Here is a 27,510-nt window from a genome sequence, read left to right on the forward strand (position 1 = left end):
AAAGACTGGTTTAGTCTTTATGTGAGACATCATGAATCGTGTCCCATATGCTTCAGATATAGGATCGATTACATGTGCTATATTCATCCTTTCTAAAATTTTCCAAATGTCTGGGGCATTATGAAGGGAAAAGGTCTAGATGTGGATATGACTAAAATGATTAAGCAATTGTCGAGGACAATCTAAGGTTTACCAAAGATTGGTTGTTCAAGGACAGTTGGAAGTATAGTGTTAATTCTGGAAGGACCATATTGACATAATCTGTAAGGAGGCAACTCTTGTTCAGAAGTGATAGTCAAAATGGAATATGGAAATGTTTCAAAGTTAGAAATTATTCAATCTGTGTAAGATTAGGAAACTTAATGAAAAAAGGATGTTTCCAAGGAGCTGATCTCCTTTGGAATGCTCTATAATGATTGTTGTCAAGTCTTTCTGACTTCGTGCATAATCATTAAGAGGATCAATGCATATAAGTTTAGAATCTAACAGATTTCAGTAAATGGCATGAATTTAGTATTCTTGCATTTGCAGTAAGGATTTGGGACTGTGAAAAGAGGATCATTGGAGTGATGTTCAATTGATCTATTTTACAAAGTAAAGATCATAGACAAACATAGTATGCATACTTGGTGTATGGCATGACTAGTGTTTAGAAAACATGGTGTACATGCTTGGAGCATGGGACAACTATTGTTTTAAATTCAAGTATAAAGTTGATAAAACAGAAACAATGAATAATGAGTAATCAGTATGGTGATAAATAAAAGTGTTTATTTATATTCATAGGGTTTGATACCATATTTGATTCATTTATTCTTGTGTTTCACTTTGCATGTTTTGACTTCCAGAATAACTAAGTCGCTCTTCCTGAATGATTAAGTTATTCAAACCATCCACAGTCGGTCATATGTTGGAAGTAGATATGAATCAAGACTGTCATGGGTTGGTTTGTAGAGGTCCAAGTTGGTGGACAAAGTGGTGCTACAACACTCATGAGTGCTCATAAGTTCTGAGTATCGGATTCAACCCGCGCTCATTTGAATCACTTCATGGATTTTATCACGAGTGATCATGAGACGATAATATCTTATATTCTTCAAACCTAGAGATATGAGTTGTTACTATGAGTTGGTTATACATTGATTGCACGAAAACGCATTGGTAACTCGATGTTATAAAACGTGCCTTTGTGTATGATTCAACAAGTAGTAGAACAAGCCATATGAGTCGAAGTTTATCCATTCCTTTTACCTTCGGGATAAAAGCGATATCTGTGGGCCCCTCGATGATTTAAAGATGATACATGTGAGTGCTTGGCCAAGCCAGGACTGATTTGATTTGTTCAACCAGTCAGTCATCATGAATCGGAAATTGGGAAACAACAAATGGACAGAGAGAATGATTGATAATCCATGTCTCAGTCCATATGATATCTAGAATGGAGGAATATATGATCCCTTATCTAATGGACAAGTCATTGACAAAGGTCAGAGTTCATCGACAAGGTCAGAGTTCGACAGAAGCTTTTGAGAGCTACGATTGCTGATCGGTTCCTGAAGTCATACGCAATAATAGTTTTAGACTTATCCAAGTGGGAGACTGTTGGATTAATATCTAAGTCCATAACTATAATTGGTAAGACTTGACCCGACCCGGCATGGTCCATTTGGGTTGCATGGCATCATGCATTTGGATAGACTATAATGAGAGAAATAACACTTAAGGTTGGTTAATATATTATAAGTTTTAATATATTAATAAGGTTATTTAATTAGTATTGATCAAGAATTAATTTGGAATTAATTAAGTGATCAAAAGGAGACTAATTAAATATATGGGTTGATTGTGTAAATCATTCATTCTTATATATGTGGGCTTGTGATCCAAGATTCCTTATGTTGGACTAAGTCCATGGGGTGACCCATGGATACTCCATGGAGGTTAAAATCCATGGAGCATAAGGAATGGGTAAAGTTATGAGTTACATGGTGTAACCCTAATAGCCACCATATAAAAGAATCCCATGGCTCAAGAAATCGTGGACTAATGTGTGAGTGTGAGGGCCAGACGATTTCAAGGAGTGTTCAAGTTTCTCTCAAGTTATTCCAAGTGTATTTGGTGTTGTGTGAACCATTTGAGGTGTCACACTTGGGGCACTAGGCACTCAAGCTTCATGAAGACATTCTACATCAAAGAGGTATGTATTCTATCTTGTTATATTTATTATTTTGTATGCTAGATTAGGATAATACCTTGGATGTTCATAATTGTATGTATAATAGAGAAAACATAGATCCAAGGTATTTAGGGTTGCATGTACACTTAGGAGTGTTAGAATGCTCATAACCCAACAGGATGTTCCATGAGAGGGCGTTGTTTTGCCCTGAGCACGTGTCGTCTAAGCAGGCATGCATGAGCCGGTATTTGAGCATTCTGAGGAGGGACATTCGGGAGTTCGTGGCGAACTCGACTTACCAGACATTTGCTGAGCTCCAGGAAAATAACCGGAAGAGGGAGATTGATCTAGAGACTCAGGCCAGGGAGGAGGCCGAGTCTCAGGGGAGGGACAGACGACCGACACAGGTACAGCCGGCAGCCAAGCGGGCTAAGCCCGCTGATACGAGATCTGGAGCCCAGAAGGGCCGCACTTGTGGGAAGTGCGGCAAGGGACATGATGGAGTGTGTCGAGCGGGTGCTTGCTACAAATGTGGCAAGGAGGGGCATATAGCCAAGGACTGCCCCAAGGGATTTATGGTTTGCTTTCATTGCAACCAGACGGGTCACCGGAGGGCCGAGTGCCCACAGCTGTTACAGGGATCAGCGCAGGGATCTGCCCCTGCTACTGCACGAGCTACTGAGGGTCGGCCAGTGAAGGCCGAGGCACCGAAGGCTCGTGGGAGAGCCTTCCAGTTGACAGCGGAGGAGGTCCGCGCAGCGCCCGACGTCGTGGCTGGTATGTATTGTTTCTTTTATTTATGCTGAGTTGAGATATTGTGCTTATATTATGATATGCGTAGGTACTTTTCTTGTGAGTTCTGTACCTGCTTTGGTATTATTTGACTCGGGTGCGAGTCGATCGTTCGTGTCGTTAGCGTTTAGTCAGCACATTAGTATTCGACGAGAGGCGTTGAGTCGACCTCTACGAGTTTCCATAGCTGACGAACGAGCGGTGTATGCTACGGACGTGATTCGAGGATGTGTACTCGAGCTCTTCGGTGTTGAGTTCCCGATAGATCTGGTACCGATTGCGATGGGGGACGTTTGTGTTATAGTGGGCATGGATTGGTTGAGCCGATTCGGGGCGGTTATAGACTGCGAGCGGCAGATGGTGACGATACGAGACCCTAGTGGGGGAGTGCTGACTGTATATGGCGAGGGTACCCGATGTGGGTCATCATTTTGTTCGGCTGCCAGAGCGAGACAGAGTTTACATCAGGGCTGCAGCGGGTTTGTAGCTTATGTGATGGATAAACGAGTGGCCGCAGAGAGGCCAAGTTCGGTTGATGATGTTCTGTTAGTGCGTGAGTTCCCAGATGTTTTTCCCGAGGAGTTTCCGGGTGTGCCTCCCGAGAGGCAGGTGGAGTTCCGCATCGATTTGGTTCCGGGGGCAGCGCCTATCGCCAAGGCGCCTTATCGCCTTGCGCCGCCAGAGATGCAGGAGTTATCCTCGCAGCTTCAGGAGCTGCTGGGGAAGGGGTTTATTCGACCGAGTAGCTCGCCGTGGGGAGCGCCGATCCTTTTTGTCAAGAAAAAGGATGGCTCCCACCGGATGTGCATTGATTACCTGGAGTTGAACAAGTTGACGGTCAAGAACCGTTACCCCTTGCCAAGGATCGATGATCTGTTCGATCAGTTACAGGGAGCGTCTTGGTTCTCTAAGATAGATTTGAGATCTGGATATCATCAGATGAGAGTGCGGGATGAGGATATCCAGAAGACGGCGTTCAGGACTCGTTATGGGCATTACGAGTTCGTGGTGATGCCTTTTGGGCTCACCAATGCACCGACAACGTTCATGGATCTCATGAACAGGGTGTGCAGGCCGATGTTGGATCGATCAGTGATCGTGTCCATCGATGATATTCTGGTGTATTCGAGATCCCGAGAGCAGCACAAGGAGCATTTGAGGGAGATCCTTAGGGTTTTGATATCGGAGAGGCTTTACGCCAAATTCTCCAAGTGTGATTTCTGGTTACGAGAGGTCCAGTTCTTAGGGCATCTCGTTAATCAGGATAGGATATTGGTCGATCCGGCCAAGATTGAGGCGGTGATGAGTTGGGGGGTGCCGAGATCCCCCACCGAGATCAGGAGTTTTCTGGGGTTGGTCGGCTACTATCGGAGATTTATCCAAGATTTCTCCAAGATTGTCGTGCCACTCACCAGGTTGACCCGGAAGGGCGTTGCTTTTACATGGGGTCCAGAGCAGCAGACCTCGTTTGAGACTCTTCGCCAGAGACTGTGCAAAGCCCCGGTGTTAGCCCTTCCAGAGGGAATGGAGGATTTCGCGGTGTATTGTGACGCATCGATATCGGGGTTGGGTGCGGTGCTTATGTAGAGAGGGCACGTGATAGCGTAAGAATCGAGGCAGCTGAAGCCTCACGAGGTGAGGTATCCCACCCACGATTTGGAGTTGGGGGCCGTTGTGTTCGCCCTCAAGATATGGCGTCATTATTTGTATGGGGTTCGGTGTACCATATACACGGACCACAAGAGTTTGAAGTACTTGATGGATCAGCCCAACCTGAACATGCGCCAGAGGAGATGGTTGGATGTGGTGAAGGATTATGACTGCGAGATCCTGTACCACCCGGGCAAGGCTAACGTTGTAGCCGATGCCCTGAGCCGTAGGACGGAGAGTGCCCCGATACGAGATATTTGTATGAGGATGACGGTGATGACTCCGGTGTTGGATACCATCCGAGAGGCCCAGGCAGAGGCTGTGAGACAGGAGAACCGCAAGAGAGAGCGGGTGACTGGGCAGGTATCTGAGTTTGTTACTGATAGCCGAGGGCTTATGACATTTCGGGGTCGGATTTGGGTGTCGTATACGGGCGGGCACGTAGCACTCTGATGGAGGAGGCGCATAGATCGAGATTCTCGATCCATCCAGGGGCCACAAAGATGTATTTGGACCCGAAGAGAGACTACTGGTGGCCCTGTATGAAGAGGGATGTTGCATGGGTAGTAGAGAGGTGCATGACCTGTCGCCGGGTTAAGGCCGAGCACCAGCGCCCGCATGGCAAGTTGCAGCCACTAGAGGTTCCCCAGTGGAAGTTGGAACAAATTTCTATGGATTTTATCACCAAATTGCCGAGGACCGCGAGGGGTGTTGATGCGATTTGGGTGATTGTGGACCGACTGACGAAGAGCGCTCACTTCATTGCTATCAGTAAGACCTCTTTCGCAGAGATACTGGCAGAGATGTATGTGAGAGAGGTGGTATCGCGGCATGGAGTATCGATCTCGATTGTGTCAGATCGAGATGTACGTTTCACTTCCAGATTCTGGAAGAAATTCCATGAGGAGTTAGGTACGAGGTTGCATTTCAACACCGCTTACCACCCACAGACGGACGGACAGAGTGAGCGGCCGATTCAGACGCTCGAGGACATGCTTCGAGCATGTGTGTTGGACTTCGGAGGAAGTTGGGACACGTACTTACCATTGGCTGAGTTTTCTTATAACAACAGCCACCATTCGAGTATTGGTATGCCTCCCTTCGAGTTGTTGTATGGGAGGAGGTGTCGGACTCCCATCTGCTGGGGAGAGGTAGGGCATCGATTGATGGGTAGCACTGAGATAGTGCTTCAGACGACTGAGCAGATACAACAGGTCAGACAAAGGTTGCTGACAGCTCAGAGTCGCCAGAAAAGTTATGCGGATAGGCGACGATCCGAGCTCGAGTTTTAGGTTGGTAACTTCGTACTCCTGAAGGTATCTCCTTGGAAAGGAGTGATCCGATTCAGGAAGAGGGGCAAGCTGGGGCCCCGGTACATTGGTCCTTTCAGGGTGACCGCGAGGGTGTGCAGGGTAGTGTATCGTTTAGAGCTACCTGCGGAGTTGAGCCAGATATATGATACCTTCCACGTGTCTCAGTTGAGGAAGTGTATAGCCGACGAGTCGGCGGTAGTGCCACTAGAGGATATTTAGGTGGATGCGAGCCTGAATTATGTTGAGAGGCCGACCGCGATCCTGGATCGGAGGATCAAGGTTCTGAGGAACAAGGAGGTGTCCCTGGTTTAGGTCCAGTGGCAACATCGGAGAGGATCCGAGCTGAATTGGGAGCCGGAGTTGGAGATGCGGGAGCAACATCCATAGTTGTTTGCAGAGCGAGACTTCGAGGGCGAAGTCTGATTCTAGTGGGGGAGAATTGTAACATCCGGATTTCCAGGTATCATAAATTGAGTATTTATTTTATTGTCAAGGAGAGGGACTCGACGAGTTGACGCCTAGACTCGTCGAGTAGGATCGCGATTGCTGACTGGATTTAATGAATGGACTCGTTGAGTCGGCAAGTTGACTCGACGAGTCCGCGCTGTGGACGGAAACCCTAAATCCTCGGGCCTGTGCCCTATTTAAGTGGCCCTCATTTGCGGCCACCTTCACCCTTGAGAGCACCAGAGGACCTGAGAGCATTGTGAGTGAGAAAAGAAGCCATTTTCATCTTTTCTAGTGTGATCTTGAAAGGAAGACGGAAGGAGAGCAAGCTAGGCAGATTGAGGAGCTCAGACTTGCTACCATTTAATCAGAAGAGGCTGCTAGAGGTATAAATCTATGTTCATTCTCGTGTATATGGTGATCTACTTGAATCTAGGGTTTTCTTATGCCTTCTTTAGCTTGGATTCGAAGCATACGAGGTCCCAAGGTGGAATTCTTCTTAGATCTGGACCTTAAGAGGTCCATAGAGTCCTATCTATCCTGCATTATGCTATCCCTTTGGAGATATGAACCTAGGTTGCCATTTTAGAAGCTATTTCACCAAAAGAAGCCCTATGAGTGTTGCATGAGCGTAAATGTTGGACCTTTACGTGATTATTGTGTATTGGAAGGTCAGATCTATAGGTTAGAGAAGCTGATCTGACCTCAGGAGGTCTTTTGAGTGTTGCCATGAAAGGAACTCGCCGAGTCCATAAGGGGACTCGACGAGTCGAGTCGGGTTGCCCCGCGATTCGTGACCAGTAGTAACCCGTCGAAGGAAAGGTTAACTCGACGAGTCGAGTGAGGATTTATGAGGACTAAGAGGACACGTATGGACTCGCCGAGTCACACGAGTGCACTCGACGAGTTTGGTCAAAGTTTGACTGTTGACTAGAGTTGACTTCAGTTGACCTTAGGGTTTTGGTCAAGCTGGTTCGAGAGAGGTCAGGGAGGGGTAGAATGGTCTTCTACCCATTCCTTAGAAACGAGGACAAGAGAAAGTATTGATTAGAGATGTTATTATGTTGATAGGAGGAGGCTAGGTCAGGTTATCGAGCACGAGAGGTTATCCGACATCGTACGAGGCGAGTCTTCTCACTATACTTTACCTAGAGTGGTAATTATGTGTGACCGGAAGGTCTTATGTGCTATGATGAGTATGTGATGCATGTTGTTATTTGATATGTATGTGCTATGTTATGTTATGAGTATTATGATATGGATCGGAAGGTCAACAGTGTATGGGCTGGAAGGTCAAGATGATGCGGGCCGGAAGGTCAGAGAAGTGGGATCGGAAGTCCCCTGAGACACATTGACCGGAAGGTCTTGTAGAGTTGTAGCCTTGAGTGGCGTATGTGTTGTATGTGGTATTTTGGGGAACTCACTAAGCATTTATGCTTACCGTTTATGTGATATGTGTTTCAGGTACCAACGACGATCGCGGGAAGGCGTCGGCATGATCTGTACACATTGATGGAGTTTTATGTATTTGAGATCTTGGGATTGTTTTATTTGGAGGACATGTGTTACATTGGATTTTGATATTTCTTATGAATGAAATTATGTTTTAAAATGAAAAGAAAAATTGTTTTGGAAATTGACGTTGTTACATTTATTAATGATTTAATTTTTTTCTAAAATGTATTTGGTTCATATATCCGCAAAATAAATGTTGTTTATAATATAATTATACAAATAAATAAAGATTTATTCTGATACATGTCGTTATCTTGTTCAATTGGCAATATATCATTATGTCATAATTTTGTGATATTTTTATTCCACTTGTCATTTATTCAATTTTTTCCATGTAATTTTAAAAAATATATATTATACATTTGATTGATACACTGATTTTTTTTTATATTTTTGTTTCGCATTCAGTGCAAATTGACCAAATTTCTTGACAAAACTTTGAATATGGAATGAAATTCTAAGATATTACAATTTAACTAACTACTATAATGATATTGATCTTGCATTAAAAATTTACATCAAAGTGATAACAACTCCAAAAGTTGTTTCAGGTTTTGCTGAGCGAAGAGTTCGAGAAAATTTTGATTCAGTAACGCCCACAAGATAGGGCTAGATGATTAAAGAATAATAAGATAACTATTCATCACGACCATAAATATATGTTTTTGATAGAAGGTTATTTAGTAAAAATAATCTAAACGAAAGTCATAGTAGTCGTTAAACCGAGAACGTGCATATAGAGAACGTCCAATTCTGACTTCATATGAGGAAGTTATATTTTTCGAAGTTTAAACGTAGTAATGTGCGACACAGAAACCGAAATAGAAATCGGTTGATTGTTAGCTGAAACAATCTAAACGAGAATTAAAAATATCGTTAATAGGAGTCTGTCTATATAAAGGCAGTCGAGAACGGATGTAGTATGCGAGAGTTATGATTTTTATACGGATTTTAACAGTCTAAGTCATTTAAAAATATAGATTTAAAAATAAAGTGAGAATTTTCCGACAGAGTCTAAACGAAATTCATAGATCTCGTTGATAGCTATACGTGGATGTAAATAACGTCCAAAACGGAGCTTGTATGAAGAAGTTACGGAATATACAAAATATGCATTTTTGTGCGGCGCATGAAGTGCAACTCGCGCTTCTAGAAGGTGGCAACGTGGAGCACATGGAAGTTGACACATAACCCAAAACAACAAGAGAAACATCGGCCGAAGTATGTAGCACGTGCCTCTAAAGGCGTAACACGCATATCAAAAATTCGCCTATAAAATGGCAGCAACCCCTCATTCACTCCCCACACCATTCCAACTCTCTCTCTCTCTCTATCTCTCTCTTTCTCTCTAGTTTCTCTCTATTTTGGTTTAACATTTCTTTAGATTTAAGATTCTAGCAAGGCACTGGAGTCTCTGAGAGCCCGACAAGTGGAAGCTCTCGATTCGGAGTTTTGCCAGTGTAACTTTCGGACTTTTGTCAGGAAAATCTCTATAAGTTATGCTACACTTCTATCGTTATCAATGTAACATATATTTACATTCATAGTCGTTGTTATGAATTTAAAAATAAGATTTATCAGTAATTTCAAGTCATAATACTGATTGATCTACTTAAGGGAGTGATTTCTAGGATGGATTTATTAAGGTGTTTAAAGTGAGATTTCCAAACAATATACTTTGTATACTAAATGGACCCTACCTCCGATATGATCCTACCTGGTTAGATATTGATGTAGACATTGGGATTAGTGAGGAATCTAGATTATCATTAGTCACTGGGAACATTATACTAAGACTCATAGGCCACATCAAATGGAAAAGCTAAGGTGTTAGGCAAAGCTCTTCCGAAATCACCATTCATCCACTCTTAACAAGTGAGCGCATCGTTACTTTCATCTTATACATAAATATGAAGTATTTAGATGATTAAATGCTACATGTGCCTATTATATGTATTATGTGTTAGAGGAATCTATGTGACATGATTTTGCTCGATTTAATTATATAAGTATTTTAGTACATATAATATATAGTAGTGCCTCGATTGTGGATGAGAGGATGCAATAGATCCAGGGTTGGGTATGTGTCTCCCTTGGGGGTGTACACTATAGTAGTGCCTCGATTATGGACAGGAGGAGTACTAGTGGACTGAGTAAGATATTTGAGATCTCTTGATTAGTATTGTTGGCATGATGATCATTTGGGTTATAACTTTCAAATCGGGACAAGAGTATAACTGTCTATCTCCTCCATATGGTTCTGTACGACCATGTTTTCGTCTAGTTTTGTGTTGGTATCAGTCTGTGCTCTATAAGGAACTGTGTATGACCTATGTTGTGTTTGGATAGTATTGAGAGGGATGCTGTTTGGGTTCCTGCAAGTCGGTGGACTGCTGGTTGGGTATCTTTAGGTCCCGGTGGGGTTGGTCATGATTGTTCAGGATATAAATGTGGTGTCGGCAAGATCAGTTTGGTACCGTGAGTTTGTTGTGTAATGGATAGCAGATGTCACGATGTATCGTAAACCAATGGCTATATGATTTATGTGGGTAAGACCCGATGGCCTTTGTTTGAGAATTTTAGGTCTAAGATCATTAGCTCTCTTGACTTATTTGGGTGTAAGTGCACTGTAGGAGTCAGGAGACTCGGTGATCAGTTTGTTTGGATTATGTGGGTAGTTAAGGTTGTTATACATGATGGTTGTGAACCAGTAGCCGCTTGCAGAGTGTTTGCATTATGAACTTGGGTTGCTTGAGGGTTGTCTATTAGGAGTTGGTTACAAATGTTGGGCATCGGTCATGGAATCTCGAGCCATAGCTGGCATGGGATTTGGTTGCAGTGTGAGAATTTTTTTGGATTGGCCGTCCTTATGCTCATGAGATTAGGAGGTTGGTGATGACTTGTCTGGAAGTCGAGCGCGTATTTGAGGTTGTTAGGCGCAACCTCCGAATTAGGGATTTGGTGTAATTCACTATTGGTATAGCTTGAGCTTTCCTTCTGCATAATGGAATGGTATTCCTAGTCAGGGACTAGGGGTGGGTGCGATGAATGATTGATCATTAATCCTAGGGAATAATTTGCTTGGGTTTATATTGATGGGCGCACGTTCTCGGGAAGTTCCTATTTTGAGTAGTTATCACAGTGTTATGAGGTCTTCCAGTTGGCAAGAGTAAGGTAGTTGTTTCAATCGTCAGGCAGGGCTGCTGGGATTCCTTCTTTTGGGTTGAGGGCAGAGTCTTTAGGTTCATCCTTTCGGAGGTATAATCAATTTCTGCCATGAATGGGTTTGGATGGAAGGTTTGGGAGACGATAATCGGTATGAGATGATTCTTCGGTCTTAATCGGAATTCATGAAGTTGGGCAGGATCATATGGCAGAGGAGGAAGTAGTAAGGAACGATTTCGAGGACGAAATCTAATTTAAGTGGGGGAGAGTTGTAACACCCTATTTCAAATCGTTTCATAATTTGGGCTCATGACTCGAAGACCGGTTTTCATAAGGCTTAGGTCCTTTGAGAAGAGTCTTGGTCCCCTTTGAGTGTGGATAATGAAGATTAGATGATCGAGGAGTTCTATTTGTGTTTTGGGGTCCAAGGGTAAATCGGTAAAGTGGTAGTTCGGACCTTTTATAAAATTTTGAGTTAAGTTCAGAAAGTTATATGGAAATGGGGAGTTAATAGAAGTATAGAGCTTATCATTACCTTTCTGTGGATATAAGGATCATCGGAATAGGAATTAAAACGAAGAAGTTACGGCCTTCAGAGGATTGGCGGTTCTTGACCCTAGCCGAGTACGTTGGGCATACGCTAGGAGTACGCCGGGCGTACTGGCTCGCATCCGGATTGCTGAGGTCTCAACATACGCGGGGCATACATAGGGTTACGCGGGGCGTACGGACAGCAGGGGCAAAACCCTAATTTTAGGGATTCACCCTATTTAAACAACTTATTTCACTCTTGGACACTCTATTTATCAGCCTCCAACACCTTATGACCTAGTATCGAAACCCTAAATGAATTTGATGAGATGTGAGCTTAAAAGTGAGTTTGTTGGTGTTTGATGGTGAAGAAAAAGAAGAGGAACACTTGGAAGAATAACTTGAGCTTGTAGATCCATAATTACATTCACCTTTGCAAGCCTTTTGAGATAAAAAACTCTCACCTTGATGGTCATTTGTGCTAGATCTATTTTATGGTATTATTTATTAACGTTTGAATCTTTTGAGTTAAAGTTGAGCTTTTGATCTACTCCATAGGCAATTAATGTTAGATCTTAGCTCCATGGAGGCCCCTTGTTCATAAAAATGCAAACTTGGTGAAAGATATTGGTCCATGCAAGTGTTAAGAGCTTTATTAAGCTTCTTTTAGAGTGTTGGGTCCCATTAAGCCATGCATGGGTGTAAATTTGCCAACTTTACGTATTAAGTCACCCTTATGGACCAGATATGAGAGTTTGGCAAAAGGTATTAACTGTTTAAGTGCTTAATTAAGTGGTTTGGAAACATGAGGCGTATGATGGGCGTACGGGCTGACTACGCCCCGCGTACTCAACAGGTGGACGCTTAGGCTGGACGATTCTCGGTATTGCGCCATGTTTGGGACTTTGAAGATTGGGCCTTGTTGGTCCATTACACTTTTGATTTTGGGTTGTTGCTAGTATTTTGGGCTCTCATGGATTTAGGTCCATGATGGGTTTTGGGCCTTTTGAGTAGTTGGGTTGGGCCTTGGTTTTTGGGCCAATTAAGAAAAAGGGTAAAATGGTCATTTTACCCTAAGATGTAGGATTTTAGGGTTTAGACCCTCGCGTTGGTTAAGGCCTAATTATTATTTAAGATATTGTTGATTTATGTCCAATGTGCGCATTTCGGTAGGAGCAGAGTGTGGGTCTCAGTTATCTCTGATCAAGGTGAGTCTTCCTTCGCAGTATCCGTGTGTCGAAGGCACCAATACCGACCCACTAGTTTATGATGTAGTGTGATGATTGTTTTTATGGCAACTGTCAGTTATGCTTGTATTTTCTTGATGACTCTGTGATTCCTGTTATGATATTATGTGGTAGTAGTAGGGGTGAAATAGATCCGATATCCGGTTAAAATAGACCGAAGGGGATTGCAAGCACCCAGATATGCTTGGCAGTATGTTTGTTTAGTATGTGCTATTTTGGGGAACTCACTAACCTTTATGCTTACAATTTTCAGTTTATGTTTGAGGTACCTTGATTTCAAAACGGAAGAACTTGGGATGACTGCATTGCACATACCACATTGTTCCGCATTTTATATAACTCTGATATATTTGGATGTTTATTCACCTACCCTGAGTTCACTATGGTTTTATGATATTGTTTTGGATAATGGTTTTATTAATATAAAATCGAAATTTTTGGTCTTAAGTTGTGGGACATTACATTAAGACCTCATTTTTATGGCTCAAGACCCTTCCTAAAGTCTGAAAGAACGGCTTAATGGGTCAAGAACATGCCATGTCCAAGAATCACCATTTTGGGACCAAAAAGTGACTTAAAGGAGCAAAAACCTAGATCTACAAGATGGAGTGGAAAATATGCAAACTTTATACCTCATTGTGGTTGCAAACAAAAATGAAATCCCAAATCCAAAGTGATCTCAAGCTCCCAGTTCTTCTCACCACCTTGTTCTTTCTTCAAAACCACTTCAAACTCTCTTAAAGGCTCCAAAATTTCTCTCTTGCTCTTAGGGTTGCTTGGGGGTCGATGTCACAGAAGGAGGTTGGGTAAGAAGATGATATGAGGCCTTAATGATGCTTAAATATGAGCCAAAACCCAAAAAATTGGGGTTGCATGATTTCGACGTACGCCCTGCGTATGAGGTGTATGCCCAACGTACTAAGGCGCGCCCTAGTATGCTTAGTGTACACATGTACGCACATCGTACTACTCAAAGTCCCAATTTATGAAAATGCCACTATGAGCCCTTTTTGCACTCTTTCTTAAACTTAGGGACCAAAATGCAAAATAATTCAATTATAGGGTCAAAATTAGAAGTACCTCATCATTGGGATGTTACAGCCACGAGTCTCAAGTTTTGTTGGTTCTTTAGATCGATTGAAGGGGTTTCGGACATCAAATCGACACAGGGCATTCTCCGATGGAAAAAGAGAAGTGAGTGGATTGATTTGTTGGAGAAATTAATATCCTCCTACATTTTCTTCCTACATATCCTGCTACCCATCCTAAATGATAGCATGTGTCATATTTAAGGAAAGTAATAATATTTTCATATACTTGTGTGACACATGTCACCATTTAAGATGGGTAGGAGGATATGTAGAAAAATCTAGGAGGATATTTAATTTCTCTATTTGCTTCTCTGGTTGGCACCAGTGAGGGCTTGATAGCATCTAACCCTATTTCACTATTTCATAGATAAAATTCCACACATACAAGAACAATATAGGGAAATTCTTGAGGGTTTTTTGAAATTGTGGGATTTTGTGATCTGGGTTTTTATTAATCGTTTATAACTTCAGATGAAATCTTCAAAAAAATCATGGAATTACGCGATTAGAGATATTATTTGTGGTTGGTCGATTGGGGGTGGATAGATGGAAGAGCATTGTTTGCTTGTGTGTGTGTGTGTGTTTCCCTTATTGGGAGAGAGAGAAGTGAAGTGGATTTATTTGGTGTGTTTTCTTCTCTGGTCGGCACCGGTGAGGGTTTGATAGCATCTAATCCCATTTCACGGTTTCAAAGATAAAATTCCGTACATACAAGAACAATAGAGGGAAATTCTTGAGGGGATTTTGAAATTGTGGGATTTTGTGATATGGGTTTATGTTAATTGTTTATGACTTTGGATGAAATCTTCAAAAAATCATGGAATTACACGATTAGAGATATTGTTCATTGTTGGTCGATTGTGGATGGATAGATTGAAGAGCATTGTTTGCTTGTGTGTGTGTGTGTTTCCTTTCTTGGGGGGGGGAGAGAGAGAGAGAGAGAGAGAGAGAGAGAGAGAGGTGAAGTGAAATTATTTGGTGTGTTTTCTTCTCTGGTGGGCACCGGTGAGGGTTTGATAGCATCTAATCCCATTTCACTGTTTCAGAGATAAAACTTCATACATACAAGAACAATAGAGGGAAATTCTTGAGGGGGTTTTGAAATTGTGGGATTTTGTGATTTGGGTTTATGTTAATCGTCTATGACTTTTGATGAAATCTTCAAAAAAAAATCATGGAAATACGCGATTAAATATATTGTTTGTGGTTGGTTGATTGGGGATGGATAGATTGAAGAGCACTGTTTGCCCGTGTGAGTGTTTTTCCCTTATTTAGAGAGAGAGAGAGAGAGAGCCGCCAAGGTATGGTTAATTATTATTAATTTTTTCTTTTTTTAAATGGTTTTAATTAAAAAAAATGTAAAAGAAATTGAAAATGGTAAATAAGTCTTTTTATATGGGTAATGGATTATTTATTAAAAGTTTTGAAACAATATGGACCATCTATAACGTTTTTTAAACTTAAGAATTATATTCCAGATTGCAGAAAACTACAGGGACAATTTATGAGGTTTTGTCTTTTATTTATATACAATGGTCTTTCAAAAGTTTGAGATATATATAATATTCTATAATTATATATCTCGGGAAAATGAAACTTTCCATAAGATGAATTTAGGTGAAAATTTATGCTGACTTCGGTGAAAAGAGGACGGGTTTTTTTTTTTTTTGAAAGATTTATATAAATGTTGATTTTATATGTTGTCTTAGCAACATACACTTCTTTACATGTGACTTAAGTGACATGTGATCAATGAGGTTGCACCTAATAAAAAAAAAATCTACACTACGGGACTGAATCAAAGTAGTGGCCTACGACCCCCCGGGCACTACGTAGGTCCGCCAATGCATGTGATTATGATTATTACTAAAGTGGATGAGGAGATAAGAGATAAATTAGTCAATTACTCCGCATTTGGAAATGCCTTGGAATAGTTAGATATTACCTGTTTGTATTGTCTTTGATAATTGTTAAACATCCCTCTTATATAATTTACAAATATTTATGGAGTTTAGATATTTTAAGAATAGGGTTTTCCGCTGTCATAATGTTGTATTATTTATTTTTTAAGTGGTGACAGTACTATTTCAAAAGGCCCTATGTTTCAAACGGTTACATTATTTGAAATGTTAATGAGGAAGCTAACATTATGGTTATCTTGTTGCTGCATATGACACATACATTTACAGCTAATGAAAAAAAAATCCATCATTGAATGAAGTTAGATCATTTGTTCATATAAATCACACATCGTAGGCTCTTCCCATCAAGGAGCAAGTCAAAAGCCTTGTTGATGTCTTCAAAGTCAACCTCATGCGTCACAAATTCATCCAGTTGTAGTTCCTGGATACACAACGAATTATTAAGTTCTGGTTGTTTATATCATTTTCTTATATTTTCTTCTTTTAGTCTCATCATCATTTGTACTAGCATCAACTAACTGGTTTTTAATTCATATCCCGAAATAAATGAAACGATGCATCATATAAAAACAGTTGATTTCTTATAAGATGGACAGAGTGTATTACAACATCCATTCAAAAAATTCTGCACTTTGACTTTTTAGGTCAAAGGAACCAACATTTCCCATAAATATTTCATATAAACATTTCAGTTTTGCCACATCTCATAACATACATCGAACTTCACTCCAGGATAACAAATAAAGAATTTTAGTGCAAATTTGTAGGAAAACTCCCGATATAAATATATGTTTTTGAGAATTCTTTGGTTTGACCTCAAAAGTCAAGGACTGAAAACTAGAGAGGCAAGATTCCACTTACCTTATCCAAATAGAATTTTTCGAGGACATGGATATCGGATTTTGGTTTTAAACCTCCAAAAAACGATCCCATGAGAGATTTCCCACTGTGAAGTATCTCAAAAGAACTTAAGGTCAACATTGCCCCAGGGTGGTCAATCCCCACCATAACTGTTTTTCCCCATCCCTGAAGATTACATTCATAGATGAAACAAAAATTCAGTTAGTGCATATACTAGAGTTGGACATGATTAAAAATCATATAGGCCAATATGCCATTTGACATTTGTCATTTTCTTGTGTCCATTTATCTAAATGAGAAATGATGGAAAGCCTCAAAATAGAGAACAAAGAAAAATGGTATAAGCAAATACAATGGATTATCATAATGTTAAAGGGTAATCTATTTAAAATAGAGATAGAATGGACCTTTCTACAAGAAGCATAAGCTTCATTCACCAGTGATGTCAAACCAACGCACTCGAAGCAATAGTCTGCACCCCCATCAGTCATCTCAATTATTATCTACTTCAACCAACAACTTTATGTTATAAAAACCATATTAACATCGTAAATTTGAAATGTAACATTTTTTTATTACTCATTAATTACTATAATGAAGATAAATATATGGTGAACTCAGAACCAAGTGCATGTCAGTTTAAGTTACCTGGCTCAAAGTTTTGTCCCCAATGTTGTGGGAATTTACAAAATCAGTAACTCCAAATTTCTTTCCTGTAAATAAAAAACTATATCAATGTAAAACTCACTCAACTTAGTAAATAATTGTTTTAAAGATCCACATTGGAAATTACCTATTTCACACTTATCTTGGTTTACATCAATACCAATAATCCTCTTAGCTCCACATAGCCTTGCTCCTTCAGCAACCTATAAAACAAGAAGATCATCAATGTCACAAAACTGTTTAATCATTCATGATCGAGTTATCAATTTTGCATAACATGTGGTTTACTTTTTCCTATCAAAATACTCATACAACTATAATAAAATAATCTTGAAATGAATTAAGTAGAATCATACTGCTAGCCCAATTGCACCAAGTCCAAATATAGCAACTGTTGTTCCAGCTTCCACTTTCGCTGTCTTCCATGCAGCACCTACCCCTGAAAAAAAAACATATAAATACAAAATCTTTATATATTTATCACAAATTATCATCAACACGTAATTAGTAAACGACTTTAAGAAGAATATAATCTATATATTTACATACCAGTTGATACTCCACAACTTAAAAGGCAAGCTCTATTTGCTGGGATTGTTGGATCAGTTTTAGTTACATGAGCTATGTCAAGCACTGTGTACTCAGTAAAACTTGATACATTCAAGAAATGGTATAAAGTTTCCCCATTGATGTCTGTGAATCTGCTTGTTTCATCCCTTTGCATTCCATGAGAAGGTCTTGGAGGGAATTTTGTACATAGGTTGCTTTTTTTGGATAAGCAATCTATACATTCACCACAATCGGCTAAAAAGATTGGGATCACAGTGTCTCCTTCAACAACTTCATGTACGCCTTCTCCTACACTCTCTACCACCCTTTAGTGCACCACAATAAAATGATTATAGTTGCATAAAAAAAATTCGTTCCCTCCTAACCATAAAAATTGCAAGTTGAAGTATTTGATAATGTCAGAATTCTTTTGTTAACATCAATAAAACACTTCATTTATGTTGAAGAAAATAAGACTTGGATACTATTACAAAGAAACATATTAATTAACCAATGTCCAAAATAAACCAAGAATGATCATATTATTAATAATTTAGATGGATCAGAAGATTTTACCCTACTGCTTCATGACCAAGTATTATGGGGAAAATAGCAGGAGGATGCTTCAGGAAAGAAAAAAAAACAGTGGTTAGTAAACATCAATAAAACACATGACAGATTCAAATTTGGAAAAAAAAAAAAAAAAATGCAACATCGTTCGATTTTGAAATCAGTCACTATCTACCTCCAGTTTCCAAAAGGTAACATCAGTGTGACAAAGGGAAGTGCATAAGATTTTGATTCGGACTTCATGATGATTTGGTGGGGCCACTATCACCTCCTCTATCACCAGCGGCTCCCCTGCTTTCCTTGCAATCGCAGCTGCCAACGACACAGTAGTTCATTAGTTTTTGAGAAGAAATCAAACTTGAAATTTCACATTTGAAACTGATTTTTTTGGTTCAAATTCGAAACCATGAACTTATTTCTCTTAAACGTTGATTGACGGCATTACCTCTGCACTTGATGGGGTTTCCGGCGGTGTTGCTGGTCCTTTTTCCGTCCATGATCAACGGCAAGAACTGGTTTCTTTCCCACACACGAACAGACAAGAGTAGTGGTTTTGGATTCTATTCTGAAGTTGTATAGTGGTTGACACAAAAAACAGGTTGGACCACCCACCACCAACGCCCGGTTTAGTTTACTTTATGTCTATCAATTATTAATACGTAACATATATATATATATATATATATATATATATATATATATATATATATATAGGAATGATAATTTGAGAACTCATAGTTTCCCGAGAACCCGAGAACTAAAAGTGGAACGTTGGATCAAAATAAAGGACGGTCAAGATGGAAGGTGACATTTTTGTAAATAATCAGAAAACTAAAGAGGCGGGGATATTACCAATTAAATTACTGAAGGGTATTATTGGAAACAAATATATTATTAGTTTATTACATTTGTTAAATCACTAAAAATAAAAAAAATTCCCCAAACTATTCCAGACGTAACATTCGATCTTCCCCAAACGCTCCTCACCTTCTCCGATTCTGGGGTCGCAATTCCGCTTCCCCCACAACCGACGCCGGCGAGTCGAATCTTCAGCACCACATCTAGGTCATTATCAGAGACCACCGCCTACATTGCCAATCTCCCTCAGCCGTTATCGAAAACAAAGAAGAAGCTGAGAGTCAAGCCCTAATTGATCAGTTAGGGCTCCGAAATGACGCCAAGGAGCTTCAGTCTTTGCTTGGAATCGAAAGGGTTACTTGGGATCGTTAGCATCGTAATTGATTTCATCTGGTTTGGGGCTTGGTAGTTGAACGTATTGAGGTCGACATCAAGTTGTTCTGTGGAAAGTAATTTCGTTGTGTGTTGCTAATCTTCATTTTCTTCCGACAATCGAAGTCGAACGTGTCTGATTGAGGTCAACTCCATATCGAACGTAGTTTTCCCTACCTAGGCGTTGCAAAACCGTTCGCCCTCGCACTAAATCAGGTATCGATCCTCTAGACATCTGCACAACGATCAGAGATTTCCTTTTAGCTTTCGTTTGCTATTACTATTAATTCATAAACATCTCATGCTGGATTGGAAATATTGAACAGAGATTATGATGATCCGTTAAGTTTCATCGATCAAGCCCTAAATTTGAGTAAATCAGCGAATTTGCGCATCAGAAATTCTCCTGAATTTGTGTTATTTGTTTTAAGTTGTAGCTTCATTCTGTTAGTAACATGAGTTGCCATTGATTCAATTTATCCTGCTAATTAACATTAATCAAATTACTTCATTGTTGTTTGGTTGGATGATTGAATAAAATTTCGAATTCGTATATCAAAATTAGGTTAAATCACTCTGTAGTCAATTTGAGAATTGTGCAGATTAAGCTTTCAATGTTTATGTTTTCAAGTTGATTACATGATTATGATATAGGCTCCCACTATTTGATAACTTTGGTTCCAGATATATGCTCCTTTTGACTTTTGTTGTTGCTGTAAGATTGTTATTTAGAGCCTTATTCATATCAGTCGCTTGTAGGTTATTCTTGATATTCTGGAAATGCTGCCAAAGCCAGATGTCAATGCAGTGCTTCATGAATTTAGATTCCAGGTTTGTGGTCTCAACTAATTTTAGATTTCTTATGTTTTTTTTATGATTTTTATGGACAAGTTTTATGTTCTCCTACAACTGCTTTATAAATTATATTTGAGTCCCCTCACATGTGGCCCAACCATTGATCTGCTTAATACACAAAACTACCAAATTTTTTTTGTCAAGGTATAAGTTCTTTTACTAGTGAAGCTACATTTCCATTGATTATGCAAATGTCTAATTTACCCATTATATTACAACTGTTTGATAACTTTACAATGGGAGCAAAACCTACCTACAGATTATAAGAACATAGTTGGTATTTGATGAATCATATTTAATTCACATATGAATTACATGTTATTAACATGTGAATCACATGTAATTCACAAATTCACATGTAAATCACATGTGAATCACATATGAATTACATGTGATTCACATGTAAATCACATATGAATCACATGTAAATCACATATGAATTACATGTGATTTACATGTAAATCACAAGCGAATCACATATGAATTACATGTGATTCACATGTAAATCACAAATGAATCACATATGAATTAAATGTGATTCACTTGTAAATCACATATGAATTACATGTGATTCACATGTAAATCACAAGTGAATCGCATATGAATTACATGCGATTCACATGTAAATCACAAGTGAATCGCATATGAATTTCACCTGTAAATCACAAGTGAATCGCATATAAATTACATGTGATTCACATGTAAATCACATGTGATTCATATGTGAATAGCATGTGATTCATATGTTAATCACATGAAAATCACATATGTATTTTTGTGAGTATTTTTGCATTAATCATTTTTTTTAATTTTCTTGTAGATTTGGAATAAATTGTGGTGAATATTGAAGAGATGAAAAATGATAAATTGAAAAAAATAAGGAAATATTGACACAAAGACATGAAAATGCTTTGAAATTTGTAGCATTTTTTATTTTTTATATTTTATTTTGTATCGAATAAAATACTTGGACTATTATGTTTATAGATTAATTAATAAAAATGAGATTTGTTGTGATTTTTTTTTACGAATATTACAGTATAAGAAATATACATATATGCATTTGCAGTTTTTTTTAAATACAATTTTTTTTGAAAAAAAATGTAACTTTCTTTAAAAAACTTGCAGTTTTTTTTATTTAAAAAGCTGTTTTTTTTAAAAAAAATTCAGTTTTTTTTTGAAAAAAATGCAGTTTTCTTTAAAAAAAATTGCAGTTTTTTTGAAAAAAAATGCAGTTTTTTTTTAAAAAAAATTGCTGTTTTTTTTAAAAAATTGTAGTTTTTTTAAAAAAATATTTTTTTCAATTTTTTTTCAAAAATCTTTGTTTTCTATAAAAAATTTAAAAATCTATATCTTTTCTTAAAAAAAATGAAAAAAATATTATGTTTAAAAAAATATGAAATTTTGATTTATGATGTAATTTTTAGACATTTATATTAATATATTAAATAACACAAAAAAATTAAACATTAAATGAGATTGGTAAGATGACGATCATGTCCTTAATGAATTATTTTTGATCTAATGCTCCACTTTTAGTTCTCGGGTTCTCGGAAAACTATGAGTTCTCAACCGATCTCAACCCTATATATATATATATATATATATATATATATATATATATATATATATATATATATATATATATATATATATATATATATATATATAAAACTAGGTTATAATGTGGATGCACAACTATTGTGCATACATGTAGACAATGTTATTCAATGAGAACTACTAAAAGAATAGGTTATTTGTTAATGTGAATACGTTCAATCTCACACGACTATTATCATTTTCATGCGTCTTCACTAATTCTTATTCATTTTGTTCTCACACATCGTTTTTTACTAATTTTCATTCTTACAGAATACGACTCAATAAACATTCTGACAATATTCTGACAGAATGAGAATAATTAAAGAAATGTCTATAATAACCTTATAGACAATTTAATTAGTGAGATTGTGTAATAATGACAATAGTTATGTAAGATTGAAGATATTCACATTACCAAACAACATATTTTCTTTGTCATTCTCACAGAATAGCATTTTCCACACATCCGCACAATAGATGTCAATCAACATTTGACCTAGCTCTCTCTCTCTCTCTTTATATATATATATATATATATATATATATATATATATATATATATATATATATATATATATATATATATATATATATATATATATATATATATATATATATATATATATATATATATGTCATGAAAGGGCTTCTAGCCTAACGGTATCAGGTGGTGCCCTCCCTTTTTGAGTTTGAGGGTTCACGTCCCATTGTGGACATAGGTGAAATTAAGTATTTAGTTTAGGAGTAGATTTATATATTTATACTAGATTTAAACCCGTGAAAACCACGGTTGAGAAAAAAACATTATTGATAATTCTTGATCGTAATGACTAATAAAAGATTTATACATTAAAATAAAAGTTGGATGACTATGAATGTCACTAACATGAAAGTAAAATGTTATAAGTCACAATAAATAAAAAAATGTTATAATTAACATACAAATGGTATAATTATCATTAAGATAAAAGTAAATATTATAATCGATATTAACATGAAAGTTGAATGCTAGAATTGAAAAATAAAATAAAATGAAATAATTGATATTAGCATGACAATTTAACGCGATAGTTAAAAATAAATGAAAGTAAAGTGATATAAACGACATTAAAATGAAAGTTGCATGTTATAATTGAAAAAATAAAAGTAAAATGTTATAATCGACATTAAAATGAAAGTTGAATATAATAAAAAATAAGAAAGTGAAATGCTATAATCAACAATAACATGGAAGTTGATTGCTATAAGTGAGAAAAGATGAAACTAAAACACTATAATAACATTAAAATAAAAGTTTAACGTTATAATCAATTTAAATTTAAAATCAATGTGAAATTTTAAAATCAATACGAAATTTTACTTTAATGTCATGAAACGATCGGGAATCTGAATCTGCAACCGAAATGGTTATTAACCGCTAATTACAAAATCGTAACCAATTAGAATGGTTCCGGTTTTGAGTAATCAGTGATTACTGAAACCCACAATGAGGTAACCTTTAAATCATTATTGTTTTTTAATCTCCAAATTCAAACTCAAGGGACTTGGCTTGACTCTTTTGGGTTCTTTAAGCCATGTTTGACTTTTAAAGTGAAACCAGAGCTTCAAATTTGATACTAATTCATTGATTTAACCCAAATTATGGCATTATAATTTAAATCCTATTCCAATTTTTACAACTAATATCAATGTAAGTACACTTGTCACCTACAAAACCAGCTTACTAACATTTCTTACTAAACAAAGGATAACCAACAACACCCTCCCCGTGAGTTGAGTTAACCGCACTCTACACCATTATCTTTCGCTTCACAACCTTGTTTCCAGCAACATGGTTACTCTTTCTATCCACAAAGTTTATGCCATGTTCCAACCTAAACCCATCAAGATTAACATCTAATTGCAATGTTGTCCCTGTATAAACCTCCATGTTAAATGACATCACTATTTGAACCTCTTAGTCAACAATCACTTTACAAAAACAACCTGAAAGATTGGTATCAATATTTGAACCCGTTAGTCAATAACAACGATTTTATTAAAATATAAAGAAAATCCTTCTTCTCTCTAACAAAATATGTGAGAAAACATGAGTTGTTTATAGTAAGAATAATAAAAAGAAAATGACCAACCATAAAAAAATTTAAGGCATTGTACTTTGACACTGAGATAATTAAATTGAAACATCCCAAAAATACGGTCCAAAAATTTCATTTTTAAATCATAAGTAAAACCATAGTTATCAAAATCATTTCATCAAAATATAAATCATAGTATCTCCAAAAAATCATATCAAAACACATGTCAATCTATCATAGTAAAACATCCCAGGCTAAACATCATGGTGTGTGCAATGCAGTCATCCTGAGCTCTTCCCTTTGCTACCGGAAGTACCTGAAACCAGAAACTGAAACTATAAACACGAAGCTTAGTGAGTCTCCCCAAACTACCATATACCATACACATAAGCACATAATCACATATAAACATATTGTCACACCCCAAAACCGGAACGACGGAAACGTTCGGGGGTGGAGGACGTCATGTTTGTATCACAAGTCATGCATCATAGTAATCAAAGTAATAAACAACCATTTCATTAGAAAGAAAGTGTTTACAAAGTATGTGGTTCACATAACATAGACTACAAAGTAAATAACAAAACAAGACATGAAGTTATACTGCTCCATCTTCTGAATCCCAGTGCGCGTACCTGTCTACTGGTCTCCTGAGAATACAAGTTATTTTGAAAGAGTAGATCAACATTTAAGCTGGTGAGTTCATAATATTTTAGTGATGTAAGTAAGTTGTAAGAAAGTTGTAGTAAGTGTAAGAAAGTTGTAGTGAGTTGTAAGTTCTTTTAGAAAAGTTCACCTGTTCCTCCAGAAAATCCTATATTTCCTGCTTTGATGAAAGATAAGTAAAAATGACTCTACAATCCTTTCTATGAGTACTAAATGGATACAAGTTATATAAAACACGGAGTAAACAAACAATCGGTTGTGTGTATCTGGCCTAAGCCCAAAACCAAACATGGAACAGGAAATGAGGCGGAAGGAACACATCTCATTGTTTGTTAGATCTTCGTTGTATATAACCCTGCTGTATTCACTTGGTACTCACGGAGTTACGTGTAATAGTTCCTTTATATTTGATGAAAAGATTCTTTAAGAAAACCCTTATTTCTTTTAGTAAAAATGGTAACCACAATGGTTCCTTCTATAATTACTTAGTTTATACTAGCTATATATAATCAATATCGAACATATAGTTAATTGTGTGAATCTCCCTAAGCCCACAACCAAACAAGGAACAGGAAATGAGGTGGAAAGCACACATCCAACTACCTATCGGGTATTAATTATGTATAAACTAAGGTATTATAGAATTAACCACCTAAGGTCCTTTAAGTTATACTGGTTTAATAAAATGGATTAAACCTTTTACTAGTAAGTTTCAAGTTTTGTATACCAAATGTTCTATTTGAAAAGTATGTTTTGTACTAGAAAACAGTGCATTGAATTAGTGTCCTATGACCTGACCCATACCTGGTACTCTTTATGATTACTTGGTGTATACAGAATATATATATAGCTAAGATCGAATACATAGTAGGCTGGGGAATCTGCTCTAAGCCCACAACCAAACAAGGAACAGGAAATGAAGCGGAAAGCACACATCCTACTACCTGTCGGATCCGATTATTATATATTCCTGATGTATAAACTAAGGAATCATAAAGTTAGCATTATAGGCCCCTTTCTACTGGATGTACTAGACTCGAATGTTCTGTTTGTCGCTTGAAAAGATGTAAGTTTTCCCTAGTTTATAACTACCTTAACTCGAAAATAGTTTGCATTAACTTTCAAGTGGAACTGTCACAATATGAAAGTAATGGGAAAAATGTAAGTACACAGTTGTCTTTTAAATTGACATCCTGAAGTACTGATTACCTTAAAACAAGTTTGTTTTATTAAGGTCATAATGTGATGAGTAGTACCCATACTATACGCTCTCCCTGCAAGAGATGCTCGTTACCAAACGTGACTTCAGCAAACAAATTGCTAAGCCGTGAAGTAGTCTCACATTAAAGTTATCTGATCATGTATACCCAATTTATTATCACCTTTTGTTTAGAACAATGAGTTAGTGATTATTCGTATAATTAGATCCTGGTTTGTTCTTCTGCTATAGCATCTTAGTATGTTCTTTCTGTTATAGTATCTTAGTATGTTCTTTCTGTTATAGTATCTTAGTATGTTCTTTCTGTTATCGTGTATTGTATCTACCTCCCTGTTTCTCTTTATAGTATGTTCTAGTATCTAGTATGAACTGAACCCCTAAACTATACTTATTATAGTTTACTAGTATGTTTACTTGAACTGTTACTGAAAAGACTCATTTATCTACTAAGTTGTGATTTTACTTTAAAAACAGAGTTTTATAAACTATAAAGTAACATAACTTAAAAAGAGTTTTTTTGAAATGTTTTGATCACTTATAAAAACATAAGCAATCCTTTGAAAGATGTTTATAACAAACATTTACACAATTATCATTGTGTTCAACTTGTATTCCCCCCCCCCCCCCCCCACCCCTTAAAAGCATTTAAAACAGTTTAAAAAATTGATTATAGGGGTATGAACTCACCTTATGTGGGTGATTCAAACGAATATGCGCGTAAGGATGAGAAGTTCCACGAATGAAGTCTCGAGACACAAACAAGTCCTAATGACATATAATTGCATATATTGGCATGAATATAGTGTTTAAAAGCAACTACATGCAAGGAAACACCCTTAGGGACTAGGAAACACTTGGACCAAGTGTTAGAATCAAATGGGATTCATCATTGGGGTGTTTAGGGCCACACATAGATGTTTACGGCCATGATGTTTACGGTCTAGGGTGTTTACGGCCAAGGGGTTTACGGCCAAGGGTGTTTACGGCCGTAAACTCCTGGAGATCATCCTCAAATCGTTTGTTCAAGGTATTTAGGCTAATGATTCTACTAGGTAGCAAGTGTATGAAAGGAATACTCATGATTTTGAAGCCTTAAAAGGGGTTTTCAGCCACCAAGAACAAGTGTGTGTTCTTAGTGTTCTTGGTGAAAGATGAAGATCTTGAAGATCTACCCAAAAAGACGATTTTCATGGATGGAATTAAAGGGTGGTTCATGATTAAGAAGAATAAAAACAACTAGATGGAAGAATCACATACGTTTTTGAAGATCGGGGATGAAGAACTCGATGATACTTGAGAGAGAATGGAAGTTTGCGGCTAGGACTTGAAGAAATGAAGAAAAATGAAGTAAACTCTTATATATGG

General features: G+C 37.5%; 1 protein-coding gene and 1 long non-coding RNA gene across 2 annotated transcripts; one reads left to right on the forward strand and one right to left on the reverse strand.

Annotated features, from left to right (window-relative positions):
- Positions 1-15,943: 15,943 nt before the first annotated feature.
- LOC145128364 (alcohol dehydrogenase-like 7) lies at positions 15,944-19,118 on the reverse strand. Its single transcript, XM_079063163.1, has 10 exons — positions 18,941-19,118; positions 18,671-18,807; positions 18,502-18,548; positions 17,926-18,251; positions 17,733-17,815; positions 17,504-17,579; positions 17,359-17,423; positions 17,118-17,213; positions 16,711-16,875; positions 15,944-16,270 (listed from the first exon to the last, which is right to left on the reverse strand). Exons 1-10 carry the CDS (start codon positions 18,990-18,992, stop codon positions 16,154-16,156), a joined length of 1,164 nt encoding a protein of 387 aa, XP_078919289.1. The 5' UTR covers positions 18,993-19,118; the 3' UTR covers positions 15,944-16,153.
- A 339-nt stretch (positions 19,119-19,457) lies between these two features.
- LOC145128680 (uncharacterized) lies at positions 19,458-21,534 on the forward strand. The gene is made up of 3 exons (XR_013717043.1): positions 19,458-19,941; positions 20,485-20,556; positions 21,401-21,534. It is a non-coding gene; the product is annotated as an uncharacterized LOC145128680 (long non-coding RNA).
- Positions 21,535-27,510: the final 5,976 nt, after the last annotated feature.

The sequence above is a fragment of the Lactuca virosa genome, chromosome 8 (genome assembly GCF_052849685.1).
Source record: "Lactuca virosa cultivar CGN04683 chromosome 8, Lactuca_virosa_CGN04683_v6, whole genome shotgun sequence".
NCBI classification, from domain to species: domain Eukaryota; kingdom Viridiplantae; phylum Streptophyta; class Magnoliopsida; order Asterales; family Asteraceae; genus Lactuca; species Lactuca virosa.

Bases quoted from the DNA above. Each gene is read 5' to 3' on its own strand.
- LOC145128364 (XM_079063163.1), bottom strand. From the start codon at position 18,992: ATGGACGGAAAAAGGACCAGCAACACCGCCGGAAACCCCATCAAGTGC. The intron at 17,580-17,732 runs GTATGATTCTAC...CTTGTTTTATAG, and splicing joins TTGGTGCAATTGGGCTAGCA to GTTGCTGAAGGAGCAAGGCT. The intron at 17,214-17,358 runs GTAACTTAAACT...TGGTTGAAGTAG, and splicing joins GGGACAAAACTTTGAGCCAG to ATAATAATTGAGATGACTGA.